We start from the raw sequence: 18,325 nt of genomic DNA, 5'->3' as shown, positions 1-18,325 counted from the left end.
TGTAGCCCTTACTCGTTTATGGAATCTGTCGAGTTGTCTAGTCATTCGTTCCACATCATAGCGGAAATGAACAAAGCAATACCTGGGCCTGTCCTCGATCAGCTTACTTTTATTCTTGTGCTGGAGAGAGAAAGTGAACACTCAGAAACACGGGGATTTCTGTCACCGCTGAGGACCCCCTGTTTGTGCAGGGCTAATTTCACTGTCACTGCAACACTTTGGAGGAGGTACTTTAAACACAAGATTTGCTTATTTGAAAGGTGGAGAGATTTTCCATCTGCTGGTTAACTCCCCAAGTGCCCACAGCAGCCAGCTGTGTCCAGGTCTCCCACACGGGAAGGGGGCGGAGCAGGAATCCAAGTGCGGGAGCCACTCCTGCTGCCTCCCAGGGGCCTTAGCAAGCGTGCAGATTGGAAGCGCCATGGGTGGGGAGCAGCTTCGGCTGGAACCAGGCCATCCCTCTTGGGGTGTGAGCATCCCAGGCCGGGTCTTTCACCTGCTGCACCACAGAATCCTCCTTGGAAGGGACTTTTACCATCTTTCCATTTTACAGGTGAACAAACTGAGGCTGTACGTGGCTAAACAAACAAAAAACTGTGGGGGTGCCGTCACAGGTGAAAGGGCTGGATTCACACTAGGGCTGTGAGCCCCCACTCCCTCGCTTCACAGAAGGCTGCTGTGACCAAGGCCTTTGAGGACAGGTTCAGAGAAAGCAGCCCTGGGAGTGTATCCACGCAGGGGACTGCCGCTGTGAAACTGCTCATGGCGCAGGAGCAGCAGCAGGAGGTCTGCCTATGCCTTTGCCATTGCATGGTGGTTCCTGAAAGACAGGGGCCCAGCAGGAGACCACGGTGCAGCCGGCGCCCCAGGCCGCCCTAGGAAGTTCCCCCACTGGCCATGCTCGTCCTTCCCGGGCTGTCTGGAGCGGGCCACGCGCGCCCTCTACCGGCCCCGGCGGGGAGAGCGCCTCGTCTTTGAAGTCCCGCCCCGCTGTGCTGAGGACCCGGTGTGCTCACCGCCCCCAGGCAGCTGGAAGCCCAGGAGGCTTTGGCAGCGAGATCTTGTTAGAAAAATTACACTGTGGCATTTTGTTCCGGGAGGAATCTGGTAATTGTGAGCCACGTCAGGACGGCCGTGTCGGGGAGGCCGAGGAGAGCCTGGACTTCCAAGACGGGAGGATGTGAGCTGCGTGCAGTCTGATCGTGTGCGAGGCCTCAGTTTCCCCTTCTGCAGAGAAGGGCTCTCGCGAGGATGAGTGAGATGAGGCCTGAGCAGGGCGTGACCTCGCAATAACGCAGCAGCACACCCTCGATCAGTGACAGCGAATGAAACTGACCTTCCTCCAACTCCCCGAGGTGCGTGGGGTTGGGGCCCCGGGACACCCCGGGAACTGAACAGGGGTTTGTTGGGCCGTTTCTTCCAGGGTCGTTTTAGCATCAACCTTTCCGGAACCGGCCTGTCTTTAACCGAGTCGGCCAGATGGATATCCCAAGGGAACTACGCCGTCTCGGACATTAAGAAGTCCCCGGTAAGGCTCGGTGCGGGGTGGGGGTGGGCGTTCTCATACCCCTGTAGCGGTGGTGGTGGTGGTGGGGGTGCTAGAGGAGGGAGCGCGCGCTCTCAGACCACTCCCTCAGCTCGTCCTGCAGAGTGTTGGGCTGGTACTGTGCTGAAGCCCCCCGGCCTGGCTTTGCTCACGGTGAATTCTTCCTCAAGGCATGAGCGCCAACACCTGAGTGATGAGAAGGGCGGCCTCACCAGGAAGCTGGAGCTAAAATTCAAGTGGGGCTGAAAGAATGGGATTGCTTGCTGACCCCGGGGCTCAGCATCAGACGGGGGATGCAGGTGTGGGGCCCCAGTCCCCTGGGTCTGGACAATGGATACGCAGGGAGACGAGGAGGCCGGGGAGCACAGCCCAGCACAGCACGGGGTGTGCTGGTCTCTGTGTTTCTCACCCTGCTGTGCTCTGGAGCCCTCAGGAAGGGCCCAGGTCTCCCTGACCCCAGGGGATGGGAATCTTGGAGAGTGCCCCCCCACACACACACGTACACACAACTCCCTAGGGGGCTGGCATCATGGCTTGGCAGGTTGTCACTGCCTGGCACCCCAACCCCATATGGGTGCCAGTTTGAATCCTGGCTGCTCCACTTCCGATCAGGCTCCCTGCTAATGCTGCTGGGAAGGCAACAGAAGGTGGCCCGAGTCTCCCCATAGGAGATTTGGAAGAAGCTTCTGGCTTCCTCCTGGCCCGCCCAGTCTTTGCAGCTACCTGGGGAGAGAACCAGCAGATGGAAGCTCTCTCTCTCTCTCTCTCTCTGTCTCTCTCTCTAACTCTGCCTTTCAAATAAATAAATCTTAGATTAAAAAAAAAGTGACTCCCTAGATGAATCTTACTCTTACTACCACTATTATTATTTACTTATTTGAGAGGCAGAAGAGAGAAGATAGAGAAGTCTCCCATCCAGTGGTTCACTCCCCAGATGCTCATAACAGCCAGGACTGGGCCACCCTGAAGCCAGGAGCCCAGAACTCCATCTGTGTCTCCCATGTGGGTGGCAGGGGCCCAAGTGCTTGGTCCATCATTTGCTTCATCTCGGGTGCATTAGTGAGAGGCTCAGATCCGGACATGCCAGGACTCGAACTCAGGCCCTCGGATGGAGGTGTCTATACACTGCCCTGAGCTACTCTAACGGTAACTGGGGCAGAAAGTGCTACCCCTGGAGCCTTCCCTCTGAGGTTCTCAGAACAGAGGGCCGGGCCGGAAGCTGACGCGTGGACAAGCCAGGTTTCTCCAGGCCCACCTGGGTCATGAGCCCTGCCTTGGGGTTGGTTGCTCACCATCAGAAATGTGGGCAAGGGAGGAAATGAAGAAAACCAGGAAAGGAATTCCAGGGTGCAGTTGCCACACGAGATGCCTGATGCCCAGTTTTGTCTGCTTGCAAATCTCAGATAAACAGTGACAAATTTTTTATTCCATACATGCGTCGTCACGTAAGCCTTACACGGGACATACTGTAGACACGCCTTTGTTGTTTCTCAGAAATTCAGGTGCAACTGGACATCCTGTCATTTTGTGTGCCAAATCTGGCCACCTCGCCCAAATCCCTTGCACCTAATCACAACTAGAAGACAAAGCAGCAGTCACCTGCCCTGTCCCTGCCACACACACGTGACCTGGAGCCTCAAGTTCCTGATCCCATTTTCAAGCTGCTGAGGTTAAATGCTTGCCCATGGAAAATGCAAGCCTTTTCACTTCCTGCTTCCCAAGTTAGCCAAACACCAACTCCAAGTCTGATTAAATTGGTGTATGGCTGGTTCGTAAATAAATCCTATATTTTTCCTTGCACAGAAAGCCAGAAGGTGGCATGGATGCATTAGAATGTACACAAGAGTTAAAATTCTCTTCTTCCACCCCTTTCTCCCTCCACCCTTCTTTCTGGGGTCTATATGTTCTATATATTATACTTTTTTTAAAATTTTCAAAATTAGTATGTATTTTTCTCACTAAAACATTGTTTCAGTGACTCAGAAGAAGAAGAGCAAACTGAAACATGGGAAACCATGCATGTAAAGTGTGTCTTCATTAGCTGCTATCAGTCAGTCCGGCACTTAAAGGCACAAACTCAAACTAGCTAAAGCCTGCAGCGCCACCTTATGGACAGAATGATTATGACAATGGGCTCCTGCCCAAGCTTTGGGGATAGTTCATGCTAGAGCTGGAGAGAACTGGTTTGACAGTTACTTGTCAGTATTTCTTTTTTATTTTGGTGTTCTGTGACAGCTCAGAGAGTCTGAGCTCAAAATTAACCTTAAGGGCCTGTTGCACATTCCTTCCGAATGCTGGGAGCAGGGACGGGACACTCCCTTGCTTGTGGCTGCCTAGGGAAATCGGCCTGACCATCAAAGTGGTCCATGGTGCAGCATCCCCCAAGGGATGCTCTTGAAAATCAGCTTCAGTGGTCCAGGACATTCGGGAAGAACTGCAGAGGGTGTTTCTTTCCCAGAGAATAGCAGTAGCATGTGTGGGGTGTGTGTGTGTGTGTGTGTGTATGTATGTGTATGTGTTTGGTTGGACTACACTAGGAGTGGCTCTCAAGCCCAAGTGTGTGCTGGTGTCACCCCCAGGGCTTCACCTGGGGAGCGGCCGCCAATTGACATCCCTCACAGTTTCCCGTCCAATGCCCCTTGTCTGGAACCACATTTTGACATAACGGAAACCAACCACAGAACCTTCTTTACGAAGTTGCACCCTTTACATTCTCCAAATCAGCACTCCAGGAACCAGGTGCTGGGAATCAACCCTGTCCGCCTCCCACCATCCCCGTCCTGGGGGACTGAGGCGCCGTCTCTACGGCGACCATGCCACTCAGACCCTGGCCAGTGGTGCTGGCCTCTCCCAGGGAGCCCTGCGTGGGTCAGACCCCTAGCCGTGGCTCCTCGTTGTCTTTAGCTTCTCTGCAGGGAGCCACAGAAGGGAAGAACAACATGAAAACCTCAGTTTTCATAAACGTGCTTGACAGTAAAAGTTTTCCCCGAGCCTAACAGAAGTCATTCTGGATGAAACTCTGGCGCTCCAGGGCTGGCCAGAGGACAGAGGCACTCTCGCTCTGTGGGTTAAACTGGCCAAAGTAAGACTCAACATCAAGTTCATGTTGGCTTCCTGTGTGCAGCAGAAAGAGCCCACTGTGCTACTTTTACTGGATAAGAAAAGTCATGATTGCAGTACACGACCTCCCCTCCCTACATCCTGGGCAGATGTCCTCCAAGACCGCTGGTAGGTGCCAGAAAGCTCGAACCCAGGACCTCCTGTGTTTTCCCTGTGCACCCAGGGGTACTCGGAAAGGTTCATGTGAGTGGACCTAGAGAACGTTGATCTTGGTACCAAAGAAATTCAAAATCTGTCTATGAGTGGGCTTGAAGAAGTTTATGGAAATGCATTATATGAAAAAGCTATGCATGGATTTCAAAAGTTTTCTAACACCCAGATAAACTTATCTGGGAATTTCATGTTTCCATAAACTTTCTGAATTAACCTCGTATATACCTCAGATAGAATTTCATCTGTTAGGCACAGGTAGAGATTAACAACAATAATTAATAGTAAAATAGAACAGTTTTAATTTAAAAAAAAAATTTTTTTTTTGACAGGCAGAGTGGACAGTGAGAGAGAGAGACAGAGAGAAAGGTCTTCCTTTTGCCGTTGGTTCACCCTCCAATGGCCGCCGCGGTAGGCGCGCTGCGGCCGGCGCACCGCGCTGATCCGATGGCAGGAGCCAGGTGATTCTCCTGGTCTCCCATGGGGTGCAGGGCCCAAGAACTTGGGCCATCCTCCACTGCACTCCCTGGCCACAGCAGAGAGCTGGCCTGGAAGAGGGGCAACCGGGACAGGATCGGTGCCCCGACCGGGACTAGAACCCGGTGTGCCGGCGCAGCAAGGCGGAGGATTAGCCTAGTGAGCCGCGGCACCGGCCAATAGAACAGTTTTACGAGTCTGTATAAAGCTGGATGTATGTGACCTGCCCCTTTGCCTCTCACAGTACCTTACTGTCCTGCCCCACTGTCATGGTGTGAGAGGATTCAGTGTCGTGTGATGAGGTGAGGCGGGTGACAGAGGCGCTGTGACAAGTGTAGGCTACCTCATAAGGCTTGCTTGAGCACAGGCACTGTGATATGAGGCTGTCTGTGTGGTCTCTGAGTGACTGCTTGGAGTGAGCTACCGAGTGACTAGCGGGCAGGTAGTGTATATAGTGTGGAGACGCTGGATAACAGGACAACGCACATCCCAGGTGGGATGGAACTAGACGCTGTGAGATCTCCGTGTGCTCAGAACAATGCACCAACGGATGAGTTTTTTATTTCTGGAATTTTCCACTTAACATTTGTGGACCATGGTTGGCTGTGGCTAACACACCTTTGAATGCAACACCACGGATAAAAGGGAGGGACTGTTCCAGCTCTTGTTTATGAGGGCATTTACTTGCACTTGGCTGTGAATTCCTCCAAGCCATCCCCTCACCTGGGGATTGGGACCCCAAGGTCAAAAGGTCACATTTTGTGGGGTGTAAACTATGGAGGTGGGCACAGTGGTAGGAGCAAGGCATAACTTTGGTGGTGGCCTCAGCCTTACCAACCCTGGGAGCCTCCATGGCTGCTCTAATAAAGTGGAGTCTACACTCGCTAGCTCCATCGTCTTGAGCGAGGGATTCAGCTTGCCCTAGAGTCAGCGGCCTTGGTTTCCTCAGCCATACAGTGGGAATTTAGGGGTTCTTAGGAAACACAAACGACGTAAGGGTGCAAAACTGTTGCGTGTCCCAGGCAAACAGCGGTTTTTCCCTTTGAGAACCTTTCTGTAGCCCTGAGTTTTTGCTTGAGGAAGCCAGCTTGCTGGAGAGAGCCTGATGAAGGACACAGGGGCGCCCTGCATGGGGCTGAGCCTGTCCCCAGGGACTCTTGCCTCACCCTGCCTGTGAGTCATGTGCAAGCGACACCCCCTCGGTGAAGGGTGACTTCCAGCAAAGGCTTGAGCCACACCAGCTCAGAGCCTAACGCTGAGGTCTGTGCGGCAGTATAGTCTGGCCAGAGGTAGGGTCTGAGAGCAGATGTGTGGATTCTGAGCTGCTAGCCACTGCTGTGTGCACTCAGCTCCTGAGGGTGGGAAGGTGGCCGCAGCCCCGCCCCTGCAGCTTCCAAGCTCCAGCCCTACCTGTCTGGATCTCCTCCTGGGAGCTGGTTCTGGAACAGGCCTTCAGAGCCAGGCAGCCTGGGGGAGGCCCACTTCCCTGCCGGACATGAGAGAGGGGCTCATGGACCTTTGTGTTTTGAGAATGAGACAGAGAGCCCCCTCCCACCCCGTCTGCTGGCGCACCCCCTACACACACATTCACCACTGCTCGGGGCAGGGGCCCAGAACCAGGAGCCAGGAACTCAATCAGCTTTGCCATGTGTGTGGCAGGGACTTCAGCCATTGCCTGCTGCCTGCCATGGTGCAAAGAAGCTGGAAGCTGGAATCCAGTGCACAGCCAGGACTCAAACCCAGGCGCCCTGATATAGGATGTTTGGTATCCCAAGTGGGGTCTTCACCAGTATGCCAAATGCTAGCTCCCCCCCCCCCCGCCCTGGGGCTCTTGTCTTTCTTGTGTGTGCCTGGGGGACTTGCAGGGTTGGGGCAACCTAGGGGCGTGTTTTCCAAGGCCTATGGCCCAACAGACATTGCTTGCACTAGGGAGGGGGCTGTAAAATTAAAATTGATGAAAGTGTTAGTGTCATGGAGGAGACAGACCCAGTTCCTCTCTTTCGGTTCATTTACATCCGGTAGAGTTAAGGCAGCCAGGGATGCGTACATACATGCATGTGTGCCTGGTACAATGAGGCCTGGCTTATCTTCATGGACTGCCTCCTATCCTGCAAGGTACACTTTACATAAGGCATGTGTTTTATTTTGTACATTCCTATACAAATTGGACACTGTGTATATATCTTTTTGTATGTACACAGCTGTCTAGGGCTGTATTAGGGAAAAGATATATACTGTGGGTTTTTTTTTTAAAGATTTATTCATTTAGGGCTGGCGCCATGGCTCAACAGGCTAATCCTCCGCCTAGCGGCACTGGCACACCAAGTTCTAGTCCCGGTCAGGGCGCCGGATTCTATCCCGGTTGCCCCTCTTCCAGGCCAGCTCTCTGCTATGGCCAGGGAGTGCAGTGGAGGATGGCCCAAGTGCTTGGGCCCTGCACCCCATGGGAGACCAGGAGAATCACCTGGCTCCTGCCTTCGGATCAGCGCAGTGCGCCGGCCGCAGCGGCCATTGGAGGGTGAACCAACGGCAAAGGAAGACCTTTCTCTCTGTCTCTCTCTCACTGTCCACTCTGCCTGTCAAAAATAAATAAATAAATAAATAAATAAATAATTTTAAAAAAGGAGATTTAACCACGGGGAAAAAAAGATTTATTCATTTATTTCAAAGGCAGCATTACAGAGAGAGAGGGAAAGACAGAGACACAGAGAGATCTTCCATTCACTGGTTCACTCTCCAAATGGCCCCAACAGCCAGGGCTGGGCAGGGCCAGAACCAGGAGCAAGGAGTTTCATCTGGGTCTCCCTTGTGGGTGGCAGAGGTCCAGGGACTTTAGCCATCTTCTACTTCCCAGGCACATTAGTAGGGATCGGAAGTGGAGCATCGGGAACTCGAACCAATACCCGTATGGGATACCAGTGCCACAGGCATCATCTTTACCTGCTGTACCACGATGCCAGCCCCAACTGTATACTTCCTTTTTATTAGACAGTTTCAGGGACATTCAAGGGTTAATCCCATTGCCCGTGATCTTGACCCTAACATGCAATTTTTATGTTTCTGTTCATCACTATGCATATGGGTTTTCTTAGCGACATCTTCACATCCCTCCCCCAGCCCAGCCTGCCTTTGCTCCCAGCCCACCCCGCAGCCTGGTGTGTAAGCACCTTCTAATCACAGGTGTTCGAGCCTTCTGCAGTGCCAGGAGCCAGCTTCCCTAGCCACACTGAGAGAAACAGAAGAACTGGTAAAAGGCTGTGAAATACAGACCCTTCTGAATGGAACAGATTCATTCATCTGAAATATGTGTGATGGCTGCAACTCAGATAACAAAACATTCTTAGAAAAGAGGTTTTGAAGAGGGCCTGTTTTAATGGCAAAATAAAAGTTGATTGTTTCATTGTGAGTAGGTGCTTCCAATATATGCTCTTTTTTTTTTTTTTCTGAATTGGACACTGTATCTATGAAACTCCTGTTTTTGTTACTTGATTACTCAGTCTGGCTTTTTGAAATTCTGTCCTACACATGATGTTTTAGCACACTCTTTATCTAAATCAAATTAACAGAGTCCCAATTAAGGACATAGGATGCTATAAAGCCAGTGTAGCTTGATTTTTCTCAGTTTCATAATTTTGTAATTACCCATACTTTTCCTCATCTCCATGAAAATTGACTGTGATGGAGAACCAATGCCTAAAAAGATACCTTTTTCATAGTAAAGCTAACATTTATTGAGTGTGTCTTTTAGGCCGAGTACGATGCTGGGTGCTTCACCTGTGTTATCTCATGTACAGCAAACCTGTTAGGAGGGGGCGTATTATCCCTGCTTCATAGATGCACCAGGAAGCTGAGGCTCGGTTTGTTTAAAGATGCAGTGCAGTCTCGCCTGCACTGTGTTTGGGGAAAGCATCCGTTGGGATGACACTGAGAACTTGCCTTCCTGGTGTCTGAATGTCCTAAGGCCACCAGCACTCAACTTGGGCCTCCTGCTTAGAAGACCCGTTGTCCAGCATCCAGTCCATTTGGCGGTGTTGGTGGTGGGGTGGGTTCACTCCAGCACCAACATGAGCTCCTGAAATCAGGACCAAGTAGGGTGATAGAAACATCTACCAACTCCATCTTACTCATTATTGGATGTGAGCAGATTATTGAAAACAATGAAAAATTGTTGTTGTTAAAGTAGCACAGTTTTTCTCATTCCTTTCTTTAAAAAAAGAAAGAGTATCTGTTGTTTGCAAACGTTTTTCATGGTTTTGCTCGAGGAATCCATTCACACCCCCGTGAGCCAGTTCTAGGAATGTAGCCCAGAGATGCCCCGAAATGCAGGCTGCAGGCGTCACGGTGTTAATAACACTGTGTTGTGTCCAGCCGGGGAACATGTGCAGCGCGGTGCGCTTAGGGGACGGGGCTGGGCGCCTTGATGGGATGTGGCGCAAACACTCAGTGGAAGTTTTCATAGCATGGGGACCACAGGGAGACTGGTTAGCAGGGAGATCTCAATTGTCGTTGCAAAAGGGTTCAGCTTCAGCCTTTTTTCATGGATTCCTGCACCTGACAAATGGGTATTCAGTATTCCTAGGAGCCATACTCTGCGCCAGTTCCTGGCTGCTTTCAATCCTACCAAGACATTAGCCTTAACATGCTGGAGCCTGCATTTGAATAGGCACATAGGAGTTTTTGTTTGTTTGTTTTTTTAAAAAAGGATCTCCCATGTATACAGGAAGGACTCTCTGAGGAGGTGGCCTCGAGGCTCAGTTTGGAAGCGTTTTCTAGGTGAAAGGTGAACTGATGCAGTGCCCGCAGAGACGGAGAGGCCAGAGAGACACAATTGGAGAGAATGGATTGTACACGGCCTCATGTTGTGAGGGGCATGTGGGAAGGGAGAGTCGCAGAGATGCAGGCATGGGGGAAAGAATGGTACAAGATGAATCTAGAGAGGGAGCCAGGGACTGGCTGTGGGCCTTTAGGCCAGGGGTTGACAGCTTTTTCTGTCAAGGGCCAGATAGTAAAAGAATTTAGGTTTCAAAGACCAAGAGTCAAAATTGATTATATATATATATATATATATATATATATATATATATATATATATATATATAGGGAAGGAAGAGAAGAATGTACACACATTTTGATGGATTAAATACAAAATATAATCATACTTTAGTACAGTTCTGTAATGCAACTCTACCAACGAGAAGACTGCAGTCTTGGGGGAGAAAAACTTTGTGCTGAATTAGTGTTTTCTAGTAACAAAGTTGGTTATAGATGTTTGCCTATTAACGCTGATCTGAAATGAGACTTGATGTATTTCATCGTTGTAAATGTCTTTTACATGAATAGGTATTGCCAAACCCTGTTATCTGTCTACAACCATATAATTTTAATTGAGCCTATTCATGGCTTGGCAGGTATTTATATAATTCTATTAGAGTTTTCTCTTGATATTTGCCTTTTAGCTTGTCATTGCACTACAGATTAATCACATATGTTGAAACTGAGATGGAGGCTCTGAGATGGAGGCTCTTCAATGGTATAGTTAAACAGATTTTGAAATACAAAATTTTCTTGGTGTGTACTTTAGAGTCCAAAAAACATTGTAGTGTTGTTGGTTTTTTTTGTGTGTGTGTGGGTTTTTGTTTGGTTGGTTTGGTTTTTTGGTAGTTCAGAAAACATATCCACTGCAAATGTGTGATGAGTACAGACAAATCATCCTTTTTAACTTTTGAAAGCATGCCAAGTGGGTAAAATACTTTAATACAACTTATGATTCAAACAACGTCCCTTGTCCTTGAAATGACTACCACAGTATACATTTCTCTACAAGCTCCGTTTGGACTTGTAATTTTGAGTTCAAATCCTTAAAAAAAAAATCAAGTCTATAACAAAGACTGATGATCAAAATCATTAAGTTCAGTAATACTAAGAGTGATTTTTATTCAGCAAAACCTTAGTTTCCACCCTGAACTCAAAAATCAAGATCAGTAAAAGTCTATTACCTCCAAGGCATCAAATTACTATGTCATAGGATAAGTTAAGGTCTTCAGCTTCTAGTTCTGACAAAAAGCTCAGGACTCTGATATTGGTAAAGTCCTTAATAGCTAGTGAAGTCCATCATTGACAATATGGGCTAGTTCCATAACACCTGGCGGGTTCAAATATTTTCCACAAAGTCCCTGCTGATGAATAATACAGTGGATAATCATGTGTTTCCAATAGCCTGCAGTTTCACGAGCTTTGTAAGTTTGTCCGATCAGAGCTTTTTCTACTCCAGACACTTTTGCCACCATCGGTTGTCAACACATCTTAGCAGATACCACTTCAGTTTTGCAGTGGTTCTTTCTCAGCCTCTGAAATATTCTCACCAGTGCTCATTCCGTGTAGAATATCCACTGAAGTAAATCCTTGAGTCACATCACACCGAGCTTTGTGTCTCCAGGTAAATAATGGCACCTGGACAGTATCAGTAATAACTGCTGACTCATCAAGAGACAACCCCACTTAAAATGATTTGCCACTTTTTTTTTTTAATGGATTATTGATGTGGCTCCAAGTGGCCTCAATGTTTTGAACAACTGTTTTGCTAAAATTGTAGTGTTCTTGCACAGGTTTATTTTTCTGGACATGTTTCTTAAATCGTTGCAATTAAATAAGATTTAATTAACTCACCATAGGTAAACTCTTTTCCTTGCTTGACTGACAAGTGAACCACTTGGAAAATTACTCATTTTTTAATTTTTGTGAATGAATTATGCTATGGTGACATATTCCGTTTAAATTTTTAAAATTTCTGACTTTTGCATTCCTGTGAGTTGGGGATACTCTGACTGCTTCATTTGGTAGTGTTTGTGTGTATCTTGTTCTTTTAGATAGCTATGACGTCATTGCTTATTAAACATGGTACTTTGTCATATAAATGTGACAACAGAATAACTCACACAAGTGTGCCTTAAAAATGCAACATGCAGAGCCCATCCTTCTCTTCTTCTTTTGATGTTTTCATGATTGTGTAGACTGGTAATAAACAAAATGTTGTGATGTATCCTTGCATATAACACTCAAAATACTGTCAAGTTAAAACTGCTTCACTTTGATTTCTGCACTACACAGCCGTGTGCATCTCTAAGAGTGGTCCTAGGTACTCAATGCTGTCATTATAGCCCGAAAGCAGCTGTACACCTTGGGCAGATGAACGACTATGTCTGTGCTCTGATAACAACTTTATCAATGGACATTCCAATTTGAATGTCCATTGCAAACAAATTCTTGTTTGCTTTTCCCCAACCATTTACAAAATGTACAAACCATTTCTTGGCTTGAAGCCCATGTGGAAACACATAGTGGATTGGTTATGGCCCTCAGGCCTTATCTGCCAGTCCCTGTGTTAGGCCATGGGGAGTGTTGGGCTTTATTTCACCTCACAAGCCCTGCCTGTGCTGGGTGCAAAGCCAGTGGGAGCCCTGAAAACACGAGGCCAGCAGGTGGTCTAAGATGATGTGTCTTCTTGCAGGATGGAACCCGAGTCGTTGGGAAATGTGGTGGTTACTGTGGAAAATGCACTCCATCCTCGGGTACTGGCCTGGAGGTGCGAGTATTATAGCTAAGGTAAGAAGTCACTTGGTAGCTGTCTCTCTCTCTCTCTCTCTCTCTCTCTCTCTCTCTCTCTCCCTGTTTTTCCTGTGGCCCAGTAATGAGCAAATGTGGGTGGGTCAGTTTCCCCCCGAGGGGGTTCCTGTTAAGCATGTTGAAGCCGACTGATCCTTTTCCTTTCTCTTTGCTGCTGATCTGTCTTCATATGAATGAGGCCAGGTGTCCTCCACCCCTGAGCATGAGGGCTGTGGGCCCCGGGAATAAGATCCCCCTGCACTGCTCATCTCAGATACCGCCTACCGGGCCCATCTCTGGTGATCCTGCTTAGATCTCTGGTAGATCCAGGAACCAGTACATTGGTTTATTTGAAAGGTGAAGTGTCAGGGATAAAAAGAGAGAGGAAGAGACAGTGAGGAAGAGAGCGTTAACATCCACAGGTTCACTTCCCAAGTGTATGCAGGAGCCAGGGCTGGTCCGGACCAAAGCCAAGAGTCTGGAATTCTGTCCATGTCTCCCACGTGGGTGGCAGGAACCCAAGGACTTGGGCCATCAGCCACTGCCTCATAGGCACGTGAGAGGAAAAGCTGGATTGGAAGTGGAGGAGTCAAGATTCAAACTGGCACTCTGATGTGGGATGCAGGGCATCCCAATGTGCCACAACACATGACCCCAGGGGTCTGTATTTTTTAATATAAGGACTTCTAATGCAGGTGATTCAGAGATCATAATTTGAAAAACAGTGCCCAGGAGGAGGAAGAGAGGAGAGGAGGAGGAGTAATAATAGCAATGGCGTTTTTTGAGCCCTCACCATGCTAAGCACTTTATAGGCATCATTTTATTAAATCCTCACAACGAAACTGTGAGGGGGACTGTTACCCTTATTTTACAGATGAAGAGGCTGAAGCTCCTAACAGTTAAGTAGCTCGCTCAAGATCTCAGGAAGAACAGGGCATGCCTGCACCCTAGCCAGTGCTCTCAGGCACTGCTCTGTGCCCTAGCTGTGCTACTCAAAGTGTGCTGCAAGGACCAGCACGATCAGCATCCCCTGCGAGCTTGTTAGAAGTGCAGCATCTCAGGCCTCACCCTCTATCCACAAAATCAGAACCTGCATTGTAACAAATGCAGTTTTAATGACAAGAGACCAGCAAGTGCTCCCTCTGCTGGGCAAAGGACGGCATTGCTCCTTTTTCTGATCCTGGTGCCAGGCCCAGCAAGGAATGAGCTCTGCTCCTGTGACCCTCCCTGCGTCTTCCTGCAAACTTCCAGCAGCTCTGTGCCTTGAAAGGCTCCTCACAGTCCGGACCCAGGAGGACCTCTCTGACATTACTGTGTTAGTACTGTAATGACTAAGTTAACATCCATCCTCAAAATTAAGCCCTTAATTTAGGATGATTTCTTTTGCAAAGGATGAATTCAGGAAAGCGCTTGTCTTGGATAACTGAGCTGTCCAAGCAGTATCTTAGCCTCTGGCGTGGCTGGATCCAGGGGCTGACACAGAGTCATCAGTGCACTTTCCTTCCCGCTCCAGCAGCACCGATTGCCCCTCAAACAGCCACATTCTCAGGTGGCTCATTTTGCCTGCACCATAAACCCAGGCAGCTCTAGGATTCTATTCAAACACATAGTCATGCCCTGCATCCATTCTGCAAAAGAACCCTTTAGTTCTGATTGGGTCACATATCCACTTCAAAAAACAAGAGAAAAGATTTGTTCGAAAGGCAGAGAAACAAAGAGAAAGGGAGAGACAGAGGTCTTCCATCCGCTGGTTTACTCCCCACATGGTTGCAACAGCCAGGGCTAGGCCAGGCTGAAGCCAAGAGCCTGGAGCCAGGAACTCCATCCAGTTTTTCCCATGTGGGTGGCAGGGGCCCCCAGGCACTTGGGCCATCTTCTACTGCCTTCCCAAGTGCATTAGCAGGAAGCTGTATCAGAAGCAGAGCAGTCAGGACTCAAGCCCACACTCCAATATAGAATGCCTGCGTTGCAAGCAGTAGCTTAACCCACTGCTCCACAACGCCAGCCCCATGTGTCCACTTTTGAGACAATCACAATTTCTAGAGGGCTGTGATCATGGGCCCACCTAGAGTCAGGTGATTGACATCTTTTGGAAGAGGGACAGTTTCCTGATTTTTAATCAGAGAAGAGGAGTGAGGGGCTAGAATTACGGTACAGTGGGTTAAGCCATCACCTGTGATATCAAACATCTCATATGGACCCTGGTTCAAGCCTGGCTGCTCCCCTTCTGATCCAGCTCCCTGCTGATGTACCTGGGAAGAGCAGTAGAGGATGGCCTAAGTGATTGGGCCCCTGCCACCCATGTAGGAGACATGCAGGAGGCTCCTGATCCTGGCTTCAGCCTGGCCCCAGCCCTGGCTATTGAGGCTGATTGGGAAGTGAATGGAGGATCTCTTTCCTTCTATTTCTCTCTTTCTCTCTAACTTCACTTTCAAATAAATAAGTAAATCTTAAAAAAAAAAAAAGCATGGGTGGAGGTGGTTTGGAAGCAGACGGTTTGGCAGCAGAATCCACTAGACTGAGGAACAATCCACTAATAATCCAATAATCCTTAGATGCATTTTATATTTTATATTTAATAAGACAAATTTCATTGGTGAGTGTGATAAAATTTACAAATGGGTATTTGCCTACAATATTAACATGGATGTATGGAAGAAAGACTAGAAGGATATTGAAGGATAATATTTGGATATTATCTCAGGTGCGGATTTCAGATTAGCAGGTATTTATTCTTCATTATTTGCCTGGAATGTCCGCGTTTCTTGTAGCAAGCAAACATTGCCTTTAAAATCCAGACAAAATAAATGTCATGTTTTAAAATTCTATATGTAAAAAAATGTATGGTTTACCTACTCTGACAGCGTTTGAAACAGAAGGTTTTTATTTCCTGGTTTGTTGCTTTTCTTGCAGGTGCTCAGCAGAGGAAGCCATTATGGGATGGATGAAGGATCGTAATGCAATACCTCCACCTTAAATGTGGGTGCATGTGTGTGTGTGCGAGAGGACTTGTATACGTGTGTATGAGTGTGTGTGTATATGTGTACATATGCATATATATATATATAAATATATACAGGTTGAGCATCCATAAAGCTAAAGTATTCCCAGATCGGAAACTTCTTGAGCACCACCATGATGCCACAAATGGAACATCCCACGCCGTGAATGTTTGTTTCATTAACAAAATTATATAGAATATTATATACAATCACCCTCCGGTATCTACAAAACATAGAAGAGCTCTGTGCCAGCCTTGTGTCAGCAAGCTCACTCGCTCCTGAGCTCTGCAAATAAACCAAAGTCTGAAAAAAAGTCCAAAATATTTCTGCCTCTGGTCGCAAATATTTCAGGTAAGGGATGCTCAACCTGTACATATATACGCATACATATATCATACACACACCTGTGTGTGTGTGTGTATATGTGGAATAGCCTAATGATGTAAAGTTTAATATTTATGTTTGAAATTATTTATTGTGATGTAATATTTTTGTACGTAAAATGATTCTATTACGACTGCCTTCGCGTTGCTTGTGCCCCTTGCGGTCAGACCACTGCATTTTACGTACTCTCCATTATAATGCAGTACCCTGCAGTCCACTGCCCTCCCACTGAGCTCTACCCACGTGTATGCAGTACTATGACAAAAGTGATCCTTCCTTATCACGGTACACTATTGTTTACTTTTTATCTGTAAATATTTTATTGTTACTTTTATAAAATCGTGACTTGTTTTTTATAAACAACCCAGCCCATCATCAAGGTGCTACGAGAGTCATCATCAGAGGGTGTTTTTGGCATTTTTAGGAAAGGGTCACTAGCCAACAGGCAAGTTAGTGACATCACAGATTGTTTGTACCAACTAGTAGTTATATTAAGTATTCCGTTTCATGTGATCTCTGGGAAAAAATATATGCTGCCTTGGTGCTAATGTTTAAGTGATCTTCAGACTCGGAAAGGTAAACACTTTCAATAAAAGAGAGGAATAGAAGGACAATTTCTGATGGACAGAATCACTTGGAAAGACTCAGACCAGCCACTGGAGCCAGTGTTGAGGCATTGCAGCCATCTGGGGTGTGAACAAGCAGATGGAAGATCTCTTTCTCTCTCTGTAACTCTGCCTTTCAAATAAATAAATAAATCTTAAAAAAGAAAAAAAAAAGAAAAGAAAAGAAAAAAGAGTAAGACCAGCTGTTTACCCTTATTTTTGGACCTGCCCGTTTTGGAAGACAATCGGACTTTATGCTCGTGTTGTTCATAAGCTTTGCTTTCAGTCCGTGGTGCCTTGATACGCTGCAGTGAAATGGAGGGGGTGGGAATGAGAGGCTGGCTTTGTGACACATCAGATTAAGCTGCCGCCTGCCTGTGATGTCAGCATCCCATATGAGTGCCAGTTCGAGTCCCAGCTGCTCCACTTCCAATCCAGCTCCCTGTGAATGTGCCTAGGAAAGCAGCAGAAGGTGGCTTAAAGTGCTCAGGCCACTGCCACCCGCATGGGAGAATCAGAGTTCAAAGTTCCTGGCTTCAGCCTTGTCCAGCACTAGTACTTGTAGCCATTTGGAGAGTGAACCAACAGGTGGAAGGTTGCTCTCCCTGTCTCTCCCTCTCTGTCACATTACCTTTCAAATAAATAAGTCTTAAAAAAAAAAAAAAAAAGAACAGAAATGCTAGTCCCCCAAGCAGCTTCGTGACAGAGTGATAGGAAGAGTGAGACCCTCTCATGATTTCACTGAGATGCTCTGAAATAACATCCACATTTCCTAGTAGCAAGACAGAGGATGCACAGGGTGGGAGTGGCTTCAGCAACCCCCTGCCCACCTGAAGAACTTGGGAACCACCTTCTGAGTCATCCAGATTGCCTTTTACAGGAAACCACTGGCAGGTGACACGCCTTCTGTTCCAGCCGTCAGCTTAGGAACACCCTGCCAGCTCTCATGGCTGCTATTCTGATTGGTGTTTGTGTGAAGAAATGACCCATGGGCAGATCTTCCACTAGTCCTCTTTTCCTTACTAACTTCCAACATGGGAGTGCCAAAGCCATGGTCATTCTGCCTTTCTACCATGATCGAAGGGAAGCCATTGCCAATGGCCCATGCAAGACTGTTGGTTTCAGAGACTCTGCCTACTTCCAGAAACCAAAGAGACGAGGAAAAACCTGGCACTGTTCTCCAACCCCAAGCAAACTCCAGAGTGCTCTTGGAGAACTTAAACTTGTACCAGTACATTCAGAAAATATATTATGAATAAATGCCATGACCACACCCAATCCATCTGTGTTTCCTGTGGTTTTTGGACTTTGGATTCAAGTTGGAAGAAGAATGTCTCTAGTTTTTAAAATTGCCAGTCTGAGAAGCAATGCTGATTTTGTTAATTCTGTCTAATGTTGAGCCACGTTAGGGGTGCCGGAGGAGTGGGTGCTGTCCACAG

At 47.7% G+C, this 18,325-nt stretch overlaps 1 protein-coding gene across 2 annotated transcripts in view; it reads left to right on the top strand.

Moving 5' to 3' along the window:
* ADAMTS9 (ADAM metallopeptidase with thrombospondin type 1 motif 9) overlaps window positions 1-17,553 on the top strand; it is a 181,552-nt gene extending 163,999 nt beyond the window's left edge. For both annotated transcript variants that reach the window (XM_062201207.1, XM_062201206.1), the window contains 3 exons: window positions 1,424-1,528; window positions 12,801-12,895; window positions 15,809-17,553. In XM_062201207.1, coding sequence (XP_062057191.1) covers window positions 1,424-1,528; window positions 12,801-12,890 — 195 coding nt within the window. In that variant the 3' untranslated portion in view covers window positions 12,891-12,895; window positions 15,809-17,553. The remainder of the gene's footprint in view (window positions 1-1,423; window positions 1,529-12,800; window positions 12,896-15,808) is intronic.
* Window positions 17,554-18,325: the final 772 nt, after the last annotated feature.

Source organism: Lepus europaeus, chromosome 9 (assembly GCF_033115175.1).
Source record: "Lepus europaeus isolate LE1 chromosome 9, mLepTim1.pri, whole genome shotgun sequence".
Classification (NCBI taxonomy): Eukaryota; Metazoa; Chordata; class Mammalia; order Lagomorpha; family Leporidae; genus Lepus; species Lepus europaeus.
Note: the sequence above shows the minus strand (reverse complement) of the source record. Positions and strands in the feature narration are given on the sequence as shown.